This window comes from Ctenocephalides felis, unplaced genomic scaffold (genome assembly GCF_003426905.1).
Source record: "Ctenocephalides felis isolate EL2017-DRISC unplaced genomic scaffold, ASM342690v1 CF-g0.4_SCAFFOLD_01886, whole genome shotgun sequence".
NCBI lineage: Eukaryota > Metazoa > Arthropoda > Insecta > Siphonaptera > Pulicidae > Ctenocephalides > Ctenocephalides felis.
This window is the reverse complement of record NW_020538040.1, coordinates 171971256-171987212: the sequence shown is the minus strand read 5'-3', so window position 1 is coordinate 171987212 and position 15957 is coordinate 171971256. Positions and strand designations below refer to the sequence as shown.

At 30.0% G+C, this 15957-nt stretch overlaps 1 protein-coding gene across 1 annotated transcript; it reads right to left on the bottom strand.

Moving 5' to 3' along the window:
• Positions 1-14361: 14361 nt before the first annotated feature.
• On the bottom strand, positions 14362-15692 carry LOC113376270 (tRNA-specific adenosine deaminase 1-like; the record flags this gene model as incomplete). The annotated part of the gene is given in 1 exon segment (XM_026616177.1): positions 14362-15692. A coding segment is annotated over 1 exon segment (1272 nt).
• Between the last annotated feature and the right edge of the window lie 265 nt (positions 15693-15957).

Sequence of the window (15957 nt, the reverse complement as noted above, 5' to 3'; positions counted from 1 at the left end):
TGAATAATTTTCACTGATAAAATAAAATTAATTTGCTTTACTAGTGAAAAAAGATATTTGATAATATATAAAGAAAATTTATTTGACTGAAATAATACTGAACTATAATAATATTAAAACTTTTATAAGAGAATTCAAAGATGGTGCCTATATGGTTTATTATCATACTGGGGTAAAATACTTAAGGTGAAATAAGGCATAGATACAATTTATAACTATAAAGCACTTATATTTAATTATTAGTTTAGTTATTATTTTGTTTAGGTCGAATGAGTGTTCATATCAATGATTTTGATTCAATAGTTTAACAAATGATTTTTTCCACGGACAAAAATTACCCATGGACTGTATTTATACCAACTATGGTGAGATGCGAAAAAGCCATTGTATTTAATTCTCCATAAAAGAGCTTTGTGCACATATGAAGATTATCTTGCGGACAAACCCGGAAAACGATGTTTTAGCAAAAAGAAATAACTGACACGTTTTATCCCAAGTGCGAAATGTGCTTTTCACAAGAGGGTATATTGCCTAAGGAATAGGTGGAGTTTCTGAAATAGGTCAAGATCATACACAAAAAATATATTACGGATACACTGCTCACTCTGGCAGAATATGGCACATAAACGATCTACTACATCATTTGCAGTTTGGACCAAAAAGCATTGTATATGCTCATTGCAAGTGATATATATTCGGTATAATACTTTTTGAACTATGTGAGGAATATATATATATATATATATATATATATATATATATATAATAGGGTGGTCCTTAGTATGGATATTTTTGAATATCCTTGCTCCCAGGGGCTCAAATGCTTCCAAATTGATATATAATATATAGGGTGGTCCTTAATATGGATATTTTCTAATTTCCTTGCTCGCAGGGGCTCAAATGCCTTCAAATTGATATAATAACAATTTTCTGAAAGTTTTTGCTATTAATATTAACTTTAATGTCCGTACTCCAACCAAAGTTTATATGGTAATAACAAGGAAAAATTTCATTAGGTTTTAGCGACAAGTGAATCAAAATTTTGAGAATAATATGTATTTGCTTATTTTGATCTTAAATAAAAAAAATATAAAAAAATTTGATATATTTCATAAAATAAGTATTTACTTAAGAAAAAGAATCAAGAATCTTTGGTTGGAGTGCGGACTATCTTAAAGTTAATATTAAGAGCTAAAACTTTCAGAGAATTGTTTTTTATCAATTTAGAACCATTTGAGCCTCTGGGGTCAAGGAAATCTTTTATGCACTTAAATAATATTTGTCACAAACGTTTCGAGACTAAATTTGCCTCATCTTTAGTCAAGCACACCTTTATGATATACAGATTTGTTAAAAAATTATGCAATCATATTTAATTAAATTTATTATATTATATCACACTGAAGATGAGACAAATTTAGTATCGAAACGTTTTTAACAAATATTATTTAATAAAAGTGCAAAACGAGTGCAGTTCATATTTCTGCCTTAATATTCTCTATGTTAATATTTTCGACATTGAAACACTTTAGTCATAGCTAATTAGTCGAATAAAAATAAATAAATAATATAATCATTATTTATATAATGTGCCGTTATTCGTGAAAAGAAAATCTTGAAATATAAAAATCAAATAAACATAAAATCATTGTGAAAAAATATAGATTTGCAAACATTGTCGTTTATTTCCTGAAAGCGCCATTGTTAGAATGAAGGTGATGACTGATTATACATCTTTTACCCTCTTCTTTCAAATATTGTTAAAAAAAATCCTAATTATACTTGTTTTTTTAGATATCCTTTGGTGGTGAACCTTTTTAGCCGCGGACCTTTAAGCTCTTAATATGATTTTTTATTATTATTAATTATTATTATTTTTTTTATTATCATTTATTATTTTATTATTTATTATTACCCTATATTATTTTATTAAGCGCTATAATTTTCTGACAATGATTTTTGAGTTGATTTAATTTCTATATTATGATGATTTTCTTCTGCAGAATGATGACACACATCTGGTATCGAAACTAGAATAGATAATTAATTATTTATCTATTATGCTTATTCGACGCATTTGCTGTTTAAATAGGTCCATTTATGTAATAAATTAACATATTTAAAAATCACCTTCAACGTGGATTAACCTAATTGTTTTGAATAATTGGGCAATAATCATAATTGCCTAAATACTTATTCGATATACATATTATGCCATATATTTTTCCATTTTGTATCATTTTGACACATCTCATTAATTAATATAATTGATAAATACAGGAAAATTGGGGAATGTAGATTTATATGCAAGTATATGTGATATTATATTTACACAATTCTATATATCTATGTATATATACATAAATATGTATATATAGAAAGCGACCATTAATTTGCTACATAAATGCCGTAGACGTTTATTACTTTTAGAAACGAGGGATATATCGTGGGAGTATAAAATAAATGTTTTAATAATTAAATGAAAGCAATTATTATTATCAATTTAAAATTGTATTATGAGATATAATAACAGTAGTGGAGACTGGGTACGGTTGTGCCAAAATACAGTGGTCATAACAGCTAGACTATACTAATTTTGATAGGGTTCAAAGGGAGAAAGATGAAGTATGATAGGATTGCTTTCAAAGAGTCAGAAGTATGTTTTAATATTCGAATTCTTTCAATAATAACTGTTTATTGTTTCCAGTTAGATCATTTTGTTTGTTATTTTGCCGTAAGTTGATCATTACTAGTTATTTACCAGCAATTAGTTTTTGCTTAAATAATTTAGCTTAATGATGATTTGTTTTCAAAAGTGTGCGTTGGGTACGTTTGTGACAAATTTTGTGGGTACGGTTGTGACATGTATTTATTGTCCTTTTCGGGTGAAGATTAAACAGATAAATAAAATCTAACTTAAGTAAGACAAATTTCGAAAGAGAAAGGAAAAGAAAAATTCAATACAAAAAAAAATATGTTTTTTATAAATTGTTATATTGTATTCATAAGCTTTGTTCAAACGTTTATGTTGTGTTGTGCTACATATCATTGTTATTAACGACAATGAAGTCGTTTTGGATGTGGACGGTTGTGACACTCGCCCTTTTCTTGTATAATTTGATTTTATGATAATTTTATGATAAAAAAATCAATCGTATTTGAGAGCAGTAATTCTTTATTTCCAAGCAGACAAGTGTTCAATTTACCATTTAATTTACTTTTCTCCTAGCTGTCTGGTAAATTAACGCAATCATTGCTTGCTGATCAATAAAAATGGCACAACCGTACCCAGTCTTCCCTATATAAGGCATACTTCAATTATATTGTTTAACTCCAACGTGTGGACAATGCGGAATCATTAAAAGTTTATCGTTTCAAATAATGTTTTCCCAATTTTCAATGAAAATAAGGAATATTCTTACAACAATTAGTTTACGGCAACAAATCGTTCAAATCATGGTAAATAATAAAAAAAACATTATGGGATTTATTTATTTCTGTTATGAACGTTTTATTTATTCTGCGTCCAAAATGAGAAAGTAATACTATGTATTATTTATTAGAATAATCATTAATAAAATAATATGTCATATCCGCTAAAGATTAGAGATCGCTAAAGATTTTGCTATTCACAAACATTAATCGAAGACTCAAAGAAAAACAAGCTTAACAATACTGCTACTGTAAAATCTTAACAGCGTACATTGGCCACAAAAATTACGGAATCATGTAGGCAGTTTGTATTATATGGAAATATAGAAAAGGCTTCGCCCATTCAAAATAGAGTTGAAATCTCCAAAAGATCTATATATCTACTATAGACAGATCTATAGTATATTATTAATAAAATAGAATATTATTAGATATATTATTAATGAATAATATAGAAATATTATTAATAATGTAAATAACATTGATATATTACCTCGTACAACTTACATAGTAAATCATTCTATAATTTATAGTGTCCAATGTACATACATAGTACTAATAGTATCACAATCGTCATAGTCATAGCCCGTCTTGAACTGAACTTTTATTCATAAATATCTCGCGACGCCACTTTTATGTTTTTCAACTTTGTAAGAATAATTTGTTTCGCTCCGCTGATTTTCACTCGTATACGACTTCTTAGGATATAAATTGCGCTTCTCCTATTTTTTGCCGTAGAATATATATTTGTTTATATTTACCTAACGTCGCTTTAGTTATTTGCAATAAAAGTGAGAAGGCATTCGTAATAGAGAATAAGAATACATGAATTTAGTTTTTCTGAGCTTGGTCGAAACTCAACTTTATAACACCCGACAAGATATACGAGTATATGCAAATCAGTAATTTGCTTATGTAGCTGTTGTATGAAGATTTACTTGCTTTGTGGCAAAGTTTTACATATTCATAAAAATAAATTAGTTATACAATGTGCATATGTATTTATAAATATATACATATATTTATATATACACTAAATTATTATTCGTGTGAAATATTTAATAGTTACATTCATGGTGTATAAACCGCCTAATTAAATTAATAGTATCGCATTGTTCGTCCTATATCCACAAACCAGGAACAATGATCAGATCGGTAATAATTGCGGCATTATTACTACTGCTACTCGAAATTTTCATTATATATATGGTAATAAAACCTATTAGCAAAATAGTAGACGTTAGCATTACATAATCGTAGAATATCCGACCGCTTCGTTATCGAGTTTTGAAATTCGTTATTAAATAAAACTAATTATTACGCTTTGGGATGGTATTGCACTAGATATGTATTAAAGGAATGGTTATTTGGATTTGATTTTCATATTCAACTAGGATATTCTTTAATGAGTGTTTTAAATTGCCCTTACAGCAGAGTTATTGGCCATTAAAGAATTTATAAAAAAAGAGTTATTTATAAAAAAAGAGTTTTTTATAAAAAATTTATAAAAAGAGTTCTAATAAAACTATGATTATTACTGACAGCATGAGTTGTATTACGAAAATAAAATCGTTTTACAATTATCTATCATAGAAGAAAAATTATTTTTATATTGCGCAAGATTTGGAAATCTTTAGACAAAATGATAATGAAATATTTAAAGAATGTGTAAAGAGCCACGTAGAAGTTTTAGCAACAATAGAAGTAATGTATGAGTGAAATAAAATACACTGGTATGGTATAATGCATTTATACCATATCTGTTATAGGTATTACTCTCTAGTAGATACGCCACTAGGTGTATCTACTAATTTTTTGATATTATTTTCTCATATATGTTGGTAGTCTCTGCTTACTAAAGAAATTGCAGAAAAAAGTTAAATAAAAAAGGATATTATTACAATCATGAAAGTAGAGCATTGAATAGATGGCGGAAGGAATGGCACATATCTTATGTGCCTCATGGAAGATATTATAAAAATAGTTACAATTTAACAAACAATTTTGTTAAGAAAGATTCATGGTAGAAGACGTGTTGGATATGTTCAACAAATTATTTCATATTCCTATTTCAGTTTACAACATATAATATTTGTATATATTTCTCTTTATTCATTGATGAACTAAAGAAAAATACATGTTGAATCGTATTGAATTAATTTTATATAAAATTTAAAACATTTCTATTTAAATATAATTTTTGTATATATTTCTTTTCTGTTACATTTTACTTTTACACTTACTAGTTTATATTATAAAATGACATGCATAATTTGTTTTATATAGCCATGGCCTCTTCAACAGTATCATCTATTTCAAAATTAAGGCATAGAGTTTATAACTATATTTCACATAAAAACATGCCTGGACATTTGTTTGAAATAAAAATGATTGATTCAAAAAAGACGACTGTGGAGAGGACGTAGGTTCTTTAGTACTTATAATTTTGGCGTGGCAACTGCGAACGACTATTGCCTGAATTATAAAGAGATAAAAAGTTCTATAAACCATTTGATTTATTTAATTTAACACTATTCCTAACGATATATTATGTTTGCTATTCCTACCGCGACCGGCAAAATCTATATTTTTTAGTATTGAATGAAGAGTTAAATGCTAGCGTAAGAGTTCATAAATACAAATTAAAAATATTTCTTTTATTTTAGAATGCGAAATCTACATTTTGTTCTGTTTTATCCAATTGTTTGCGATTTTTTTTCTTAGAGTGTATTTTCCTAGAAAATATTCCAGATAATTGGAATAGAAAGTTTCTGCCTTGTATATCGTCTTCCCGTAATTTTTGTATGTGACAACAATGGATTTATCCTGAATAAATCCAAAATAATGCAAATCCTTTATAAATTCTCTCTAAAATTCATATTTTACCCAATGATTTCTGACTATTTTATAAATGACATCTACACCAAACACGACGCTAATACCAATTGAATTGACTCCCGTATAAGTGTAATTATTTCAACATATGTGTATGAAAGTGTATGTAAGTAAAAATTAGAGTCTTCTTTCATAGCTTTCAAAACTGTAAATATTATTTGAGTGATGAAGTCCTTGATTTTTAGTTCTACCAGTATTTGTAGCTGTTGTATTGCTTCAATTGTACCTACTAGAGATGGGTAACTCACTCCGGAGTTATCACTCTGATACAAATGATCTGACATAATTGTAAATCATGTAAGTGGCTAATTTGTAAACAGGAGGCCAAATGAGTTAATAATTTAAAAAAGGATATTTTTATAAACTCAAAAATTAAACAACATTCAAATAGTAGCTCTAATATGAATATCTACTCTGGTAAAAATAATCAATGCCAATTTGAATGCATAATTTGAAATGACTAAACCCTGTGGAAATCGGCCATGCAAATTTATGCTCGCTCTTTCGTAATGCTTAAAATTTAGTGACTTACCCGCGTGGTTCGGCACAGGAGGCCTCCGTACAACATCTGGTCGCGTGCCCGTGTATTCATGCCATCGATAGGTGCTGCGATATTCCGAATGGAGCTGGAAAATATTCAAACACATATCCTGTATGACGACATTTTACAACCGAAAAATATGGTGCAATATCTGTGTTTCGCAGACCGCATATACAAGGGAGCTCAATCGAGTAAATTGCGAATGTCTACTTTAGAAAGAGGGTGCTTGTATTTTTTGCTGTAGGATATAAAAATGCTGGAGCGTTTCCATTTGAGAATGAAAATCTTGTTCATTTTGCCGATTGCAATTCACAATTACGGCGGAGTTGCCAAGAGAATAAAGTTTTCACCTATTTTTACTGGTAGCGGAAGCGATCTTGTGTGAAAATGATCGTGCATAGAATGCTATTTATGGTACATTATGATAATTATAAACATAAATAAATAACGCCATAAATGTATAAAGCTGGAACACTGAAGTTAATATTAAATTAGTGCGATCTATAAAATTAATTATATTACAGTATTTATAGCAGACATTAAGGGTGGTAAATCGAATTCAGAGCATCAACAAATACATACTCAGAGTCTACTTCAATATTTTTCTGCGGCAATAAATGCCAGATTTACGGACGTACATATTATTTCTTACTGTGTCATCGAATATAGAGAAATTATTATTAGATAAAGTATTTGATAATCGGTGTACTATGACAAAGAATTCTAGTTTACTCTGTATATTATTATTATGTTTGTGAAAACTTTGAACATTTCTCTAAATGAGCAAAGTAACTTATTGTTAGCAAAAGATGCAAGTTTTATTAAAAAGTTCAACTTCAAAGGAATAAGTTATTTATCTGCATTTAATAGAGTTAGTTGTAATTGCTTTACCTAAGTCTACATATTTTGTGTTTAATATAAATTTACTCGTTCTGTTCTAATATTAAACATCCCAATACACAAGCAATGTTCACTTAATTCTGTTTCTAATACCGAGTTGAACCTCGATAAAGGCTAATATTAAATGTAGCATTAATAAAGGCATTTCGGGGTGAAAATAGGGCAAATTTCGCAATGTAAGGTGAGTTTTGTTCGTTCGTATTCCCATGTCGACTTTTAACGTATTTCGATCAATTATTTGCTGAGGACCTTGCGATCTCGAGGGCGTTTGCCGATTGTGAGCATTCCAGGGTATTCATTTATCAAATGAAATCTACCTAATAACGCGGGCCATTGTCGAGCCAACAAATGACCGATACCAAAAAGACTTCGGGCTTCTAATATCGACGTTTTAGACTAATGGCTGGTATTAACCTTCCCGAGAACTTAATCAAGGCTTGATATTTTACATTATATGTGCAAAGCATTTATTAATATAATTGTATTTTTAAATGTTGATCCTAAATAAATTTTAAACTTTAATTGTTGATGCCCTGAAAACTTTTGCATACTTGGAATAAAAATAACTTGGTACAATGCTCTGTAATTGTAGATAATAGAGCTAAACTTTATTGAATCTTATACATGCTTTAAAATAATTTTCCGTGAACCACATTCAAAATTTTAAATGATTGAAAATAGTGGAATAATATGTAGATAATACCTATACTACAAAAAATTATATTGGTTGTGTATGATATTGTCATTTAAGGTAAATTACTGTAACTTTCAGTTCTAGAATAAAAAAATGAATTTATAATAATAACTATATTATATTTATAATATAACTATAAAGAAATTGAAGACAAAAAAGACTGAAGAGTTATATATAAAGATAGAGATATTTTAATAAAATTATTAAACGAAGTAAACTTCGAATTTTGCTTTTTCCATTTGAATTTCAAAAAACTCATTTTTAAAAAAAAATTAATTGGAGCTACACGTAGTAATTTCAAATTGGATCTATATTTTCAACAGTGAAATGCTTGTTGTCTTCTGAATTTCTAATACGGAACTTGCAGTTTTGTGTAAAATATGAATACATAATATTGAGGACTTCATAAAAAATGTAAAATGCTTATTCGATTCATCTTTTAGTGCAACAAATCAGTGGGGTCTTATGGGCTTTAAACAAACTTATCGAATGATTTTTAACTGTCCAAATTATTTTTGTTTCTATGCCCATTAAACATTATCAGATGAAAAAGGGATTCATGCTATCGTTTCATTATCATTTCCAAAAAAATTCTATTAGTTACTACAACCCTATCATTTCAAAATTGCCAATTTGTGTAATGTTGAAGAACGAATGATATATGGCAGCACATAAATTACGGAAATAACTTCATGATATTGGCAAAATTATTTTGGTGTTCATTTACAAGTTATAAATAGAATCAATATAGTTCATATATTATTAAAATAAGTTATATAAACTGGTTCAACTCATTTATTATTTATAGATTTTTGTTTTATAATGAATACTATAAATTTAAAACTTATTACAATGAATTAAATAAAAATAAGTGTGAAATTTATGTGGTGAACCAAATTTGCAAAAAGTTACTTCCGTTTTCTATAATTGTATTTTAAGTACTGTATTGTAAGTACAGTAATACTTTACAAATTATTACACCGTATTATAACAAAACCGTCTAAAACGTAAATTTTGAAGAAATTAACCTTGCGACTTGCACAACATATGCAGTAAGTTGTATGTAAGGTGTTGAACTTAATTATAAGTTCAGTATGTGCTTCATTGTTACCGCAATGCCGTAATCATGCTCCCAATTTCGCAATTAAAGGACAAACGGGTCTGATATAATATATTATGTGAAACTTTTAATATATATATTGAACTTAACTGATTTTTTTTTTGTTATACAGTAGAATATCGATTATCCGGACCTCAGTTGTACGGATTCGTGATTATCCGGACATAAACGCGTCGGAACTTGCATATTCTGATGTGCATATGTACATTAATACATTCTCTGTTTTGACGTGCATATATACATTTTTAAAGTGTGATGTTATCCCTTAAAGATAAAATAAATATTATAGAATCATTAAAAAAAGCGAAACCGGCAGTAAGTTAGCTGATAGGTATGGTGTAGATACATCCATATTTATAAGCGATATTAAAAAGAATGCCGATTCAATTTTGTCGTACACTTGCGAGTTAGATAGTAAAGATGGGAGTGAAAATCGGAAAATGGTGAAGAGACCGAAAAATGAACTCTTAGAAGAGGCCTTATATTGTTGGTTTTTACAAAAACGATCAACAAATTATTTGTAAGCAACTTTTCTTCTTCATTGCCACCTGAATATTTTAGCTCATGTTTAATATAATATGTATAATGTAATCTACGAAAATATGTAAGTGTTAATTTTCTAATAAACATCGATTTTTGTTGATATCTATGTATGCATTTGTTATTTTTGATAAATAAAACATTATTCATCATAATTTGGATTATCCGGATTTTCGATTATCCGGATGCCTGTCGACAACAATTAGTCCGGATAATCGAGGTTCTACTGTATATGGCTATATCATGATCAAATATTAATTTATTTTTGAAGTCGTAGATGGCACAAATATGCTTTTGAGCGGTATGGTAGAGAAAACATGCGAGATCAGAAAATTTAAGCAAGATTCTTACTAAATGTCAATTTTGATTGAATAAGTTTCCAAACATGGTTAAATGTGTGCATGGATAAGACAAAATACTGTTTCATAATAATATTATTGATTAAAATGTAAGTAATATGTGAATAAAGAAGAACTTTGTACTTTAATCGGAAATGATCGCGCAATGAAGTTGTAACGAAAAATGCAATCGCTGCAGTAACAGCATGGTTAGAAGCGGAAATGTCAATTCTGACGCAACCCTCTCGCAGTCACATGTCAGATCTAAGTTGTATAATTGTATGAAGTATGAAGTACCTTATCAACGGGCATTGAAGGGCACGCTCTGCACAAGTTCCAAAATGTACCAATCATGAAGAATTTTTGTTTTCTTGTTTAATAAAGATCCTTCAGATGTTCCGCACGTCGACGGGACCGTGCGATATGTTCGGGTTTGACACACACTTCGTTTCCTCTTTGCAATCTCGCAACGGCGTGTGAGTATTCTATTCGTCACTGGCAAAAGATCCGATCAATGCAACGACGGTGCGCCGTTTCTCTGACACAATGCGGACATTTCGCCGGACTATTATGATGACAGTGCACTGAGTATTATGTCTAAGGGGTTTAGACCGAACAGCCGTCGTAGGCCCGCAACAAACACTGCGTAAAGGTTATAACCCGATAAGGTCACTGTACCCTCGAGTCTCGAGTTGGCACATAACGCTTGCGCGATGGACACTCCCGGTTATATCACGGGGTTCTACGGGTTCGTGCCGTTATCAAACGTCAAACGGGCATGGGAAGGCGGTCGCGCGGTCGCGTACACAGAATTAACGCAAAGCCGGTGAGAGACGCGGCCGTTCTGACAGACACACGATCCGTCGCCGTCCGTTTTCGTGCACGACTGCGGCGTCGCCAGGCGCCCGCCGAACGCGTCTCCTTCCGAAAGCAACCCCATTCGACTTTCCGAAAACCACCCCTCGGCACGGGAGCAGTGATCGCCTTAGTTAGGTGCGCTGCGATTTCTATTTCATTGCACGAAACGTATAAGTGCGATGAAATTGATTTTATCAAATACTGATTAATAATTTAAATGCCAGTTAATAGTTTCACAAAGCGTGAATAGAATATAGTATACTAATTATCATTCGTGCCATATTTACATTCGGTACCTATCTTTGAATGACCGAGATTTACACTGCTAGACACCCATATGTAGCATGTTGGGAACATTTTCTGAATGGTTTCCGAGTGAGACACGTAACAAATATAAACTAGCTGTAAGTGGAATTCTGTCATAAGGCAATTAAGGCATCGTGCCTTACGGCAAATTGCTGATGGATCTTCCCGTACCGCAATTCAAAATTCGAGTAATTAAAAATAATCAATAATAATCAATAAAAGTTGACCAATGATTTGAAACTTTTAATAAAATTTCGAACCATATTAAATCATTCTATCTTAAAGCATTTATTTTGAAATATTTTGAAAATTCTGAACTTTTTTTTCAAAGCAATCGTACTGCTTTAACTGCATAAAGACGAAATATCGAAGCGCGTAAGCGCCGCGTCGCCATCTAACGCGTAAACATTGATACGGAACCCGTAGGAATGTAAACAAAATTTATACTTATTGTTAAGATCTCTATAAAATATCTGATAATTTGATGTGCATATGTCTAATGTTCATTTTTGACCGCCAAATGGCTCATTTTTTTACTTTTTCCTCCATATCTCCAAAGTCGTTGGACCTGCCTTTCGAAAAATTTAAACAGTTCTTTATTTAGTCAATACAAATAAAATGTTTTTTGAATTATTCAAATCGGACGCTCCGTTCTCTTAAAAACTGAGTTACCGTTTTTGGCACTTTTTGCCCCAAATCTTTGGAACGGCTAGACCTGCCTTCACCAAAAACTAATCAGCATGTCTCCTTATCAATACGAATCGAATGTTTTTTGAATTATTCAAATCGCTTCATCCGTGTTCCCGAAATCGTCGACGAAAATTTGTATCCGCACACACACACATACATGAACATACACACACACACACACATACATCCATTTTTTTTAGGTATGCCAAAATGTTCAGAAACCTCTAAAACGTAAAGATATATAAAAATTTTCATTTTCGATTTTTTTGCGATTACTATAACTTGCCCTACGGGAAGTTAAGAAGTAGACTCATTTGTCACAAAATATTATAAACAAAAATTTTATCTAAATTATTTAATTTTACGTAATATTTTATAATGTTTAATTAAAATTAACATTTTTCTTAAAATCAAGTAAATATATTATAACATTTTCACACATTGGCCTACGAGCGAAACAAGTTCGATATTCAAATATATATATAACTGAATTTGCAATATAACATATGAAAAAAATTCAAATAGCAAATTCAAAATGCAGAACGTTTGCAAAACCTGTGACTCTGGTGCACGCCTTCCTGCTACGCTTCAATCGATAACAATATATGCGCCGGGGCCATTAACGAAAACACGACATTGGTAGTTGAATACATTTGTATTTAGTGCACATTGTTTGTGCATATAATTTTCATATCGTGGCTTTTTAAACTTGATCAGATACAACATTTTTTTTTTTTTTTTAATTTTTCTGACAAAAAATTATGCGGTATACCGTGGTTCGACGTAAGGGTAGTTTTCTCAATAAACTTTTGTTGTAATGATACTTATTAAAGATTTTACCTTAATATTTATTTAATTTTTTATTGATAAATCTTTAATTGATTATCTCTATATAAAAAAAGTTCTTAATACTGTTTGTACAATAATATTTTCATCAAATTTGCTCTTTTCTTGATTAGACTTTTATTTACTGACCATGTGCTCTTTATTATTATTTTTATTCTGTTCGAGTAGCCGAGACATGGTCGCGACATTGTCTATGAACTTTTTTTAAAAATAAGAACGCTCGCTAAGCGTACCTATTGTTTAAATTAATTTTGTTTACATCATATAATTCTATATAGATGAAGATTTTGAAATGTAATTTGTTTAACACATAAATTAGGCGAGATATTGTATTGAGATCAAAGCGAGAATAATTGCAGTAAAATCAGCAGAAGCAAGTGTTCAGAATAATAAAATATAAAGCTATAACTACTACAGACAAATTAACGATATCATCGGTAAAATATACAAATTAAACCGATAAAGGCACTGTAAGATCAACCACGTTCTCTACAAGAACTATTTAGAAGCTTATGCAGACTTATAAAGTAACAAGACAAAAACTTATTTTAAACTATAACTTATTTTTCACCAATAGAAACGTAATTTAAGAAGAACATAATGAATTTAAAACATAAAGAAGAAATTAACTGATAAAGTTTAACAACTTATTCAAACTGTTCAGATCGCTGTGCCATCTAGCCTATGTAAAGAGCGCTATATAAAAGTTTCATACAAAGGTTTAAAAAAAGCCCGTCCAACGGTGCACTTCTGTGAAATAGAGATGGATACGATATGGTATTTATTATACTATGAATAATACACAAGAAGCTTCCCAAATCAATGAAAATACTGTTACTTTAAACTAAAAATAGATCCATGCTGATACGCTTAATGTGATTCAATATGATTTAGCATATCGAAACATTTTAATTATACTGAAAAATTTATACTGTTTTAAGTTGTAAATAAGTAGCTTATTGAAAGTAATTCTCATATTATAAAACTATTTTATGAATTTTTAAAAGTATCAAATAATGGTATCTTATTATATTGAAACTACTGCAAAAATTATGTACATATGTATTGACTTAAGTATGCATGGTTGAACAATAATAATGCATATTGACCTAAATATTCAAATTTATTTGTTATATAAATATAAAATATTTTTAATATACTATACAGCTTTACAATATAAAATATACACGTCATATAAGATTTACGTAAGACAAAATTCCTTTGTCTCCATAGGTTTATCAGTCCACAAGTCGAAATAGTTATTTCGAAGTACATTCCATACATTTTGATATGTGCTGGACATCAATTTGACTGTTAGGTAACTTTTTGTCAAATCTGCTTGATGCGAATTAAAAATCTCTTTACAAATATCTGGATAAAGTTCCATGACTTTGAAGAACATTTCATACAGTCGTTTTCTACAAATTAGTGATGCACCCTTCCCCTCTTTCAATTTAGCCTTAGTAACCCCCTGTTTTGACCCATTAACAATAATTTCTAAAGGATTATCTTTAGCCTTAACCCAAACAATGCCCGAGGGGCAAGGTTGTTCAGTAATACTTGTTCTTGCATGAACAAATTTTATTGTATTACTTGCTGCTGTTATCTTAGGAGTATTTATTTTATACGGTTGATTTAAAGAAATCTGTTTTTCAGCCCACCTACCCAAAATTGCCCTCTGCAGTGCTTTAAGACACAGAGGAGAATCTTGCGTTATTATTATTGATTCAAAATATATAGGTTCATCTAGTATTAAAAGCAAAAGTGCGCCTTGCACACCCATTATATTCCAACGTGAAAGTTTATCACTACAAGATACAGATAATGTAGGATCTCCTCTGCCAGGTTTTGTTCGAATTGCTCCTAAAACATGAAAATCAGCGCCCGATCCCTTGGAATCTGTTATTAGACTTGATTCTAAGCATTTTGCACCTGTTCGATAAATATCATTGATTACATTATTTACTGTGTGCTCGACTTTTTGTTTTTTCGGACATATTTCTGGCTCATCTAAATTTTTCCTTTTCTTATCTTCATTGAAATGTATTCCTACTGTGGTTGATAAATATTCAGACTTTGGAAATATAGAAGCATCTCCGCAAGGTGTTTGAGTACTGAAAAAATGATAAGAAATATTTAACTTCTTACAGAAAATATGCTTCTCAGAATTATATACAAATATTTCTGATTTGTTAATGATCTGGTCAAACACATATCTTAAAAATCCTCTTCTAGCTAGTACTTCAGAATGACTATCATTTATTTTATCCCCTTTACAGCTCATTTGTGTCCTACCGAGGCATTTGGAACCAGTACCGAGGGATACAAGTTTTAAAGAGTCTTCGATAGAATTATATTCTACAACACAAGATAATACAGTCCATTGCTGACCAGTGGTTGGTTTTCCGGTTTTAGGTAAGGAATTGTAGTGATCTAAGCACAACAGGGCTACTCGATCTTCAAAGGTAGTCATTTAGAAGTATGTACTTTGTATCAATATCAGAAAATAAGCTGATTGAGTTTTAATACATTCTATAAACTAATGGGTACAGTTTCAGTTGATTTTAATCATTAGAAACCTTCAAAACATTTACAAAATTAGATTAGTTTTATTTTGATATTTAAATATTTCTATATACTTCTAGATAACCTTATAAAATACATACATCTAACCCAGAGCTAAACAAAATATTATTGAATTAGATTAGATTGTTGATATTCATATCAATAGTATAGTCATAATATTGTTGTGACTATGCAGATAAAACTTTTGATTACATTACATTCATGAAATGAA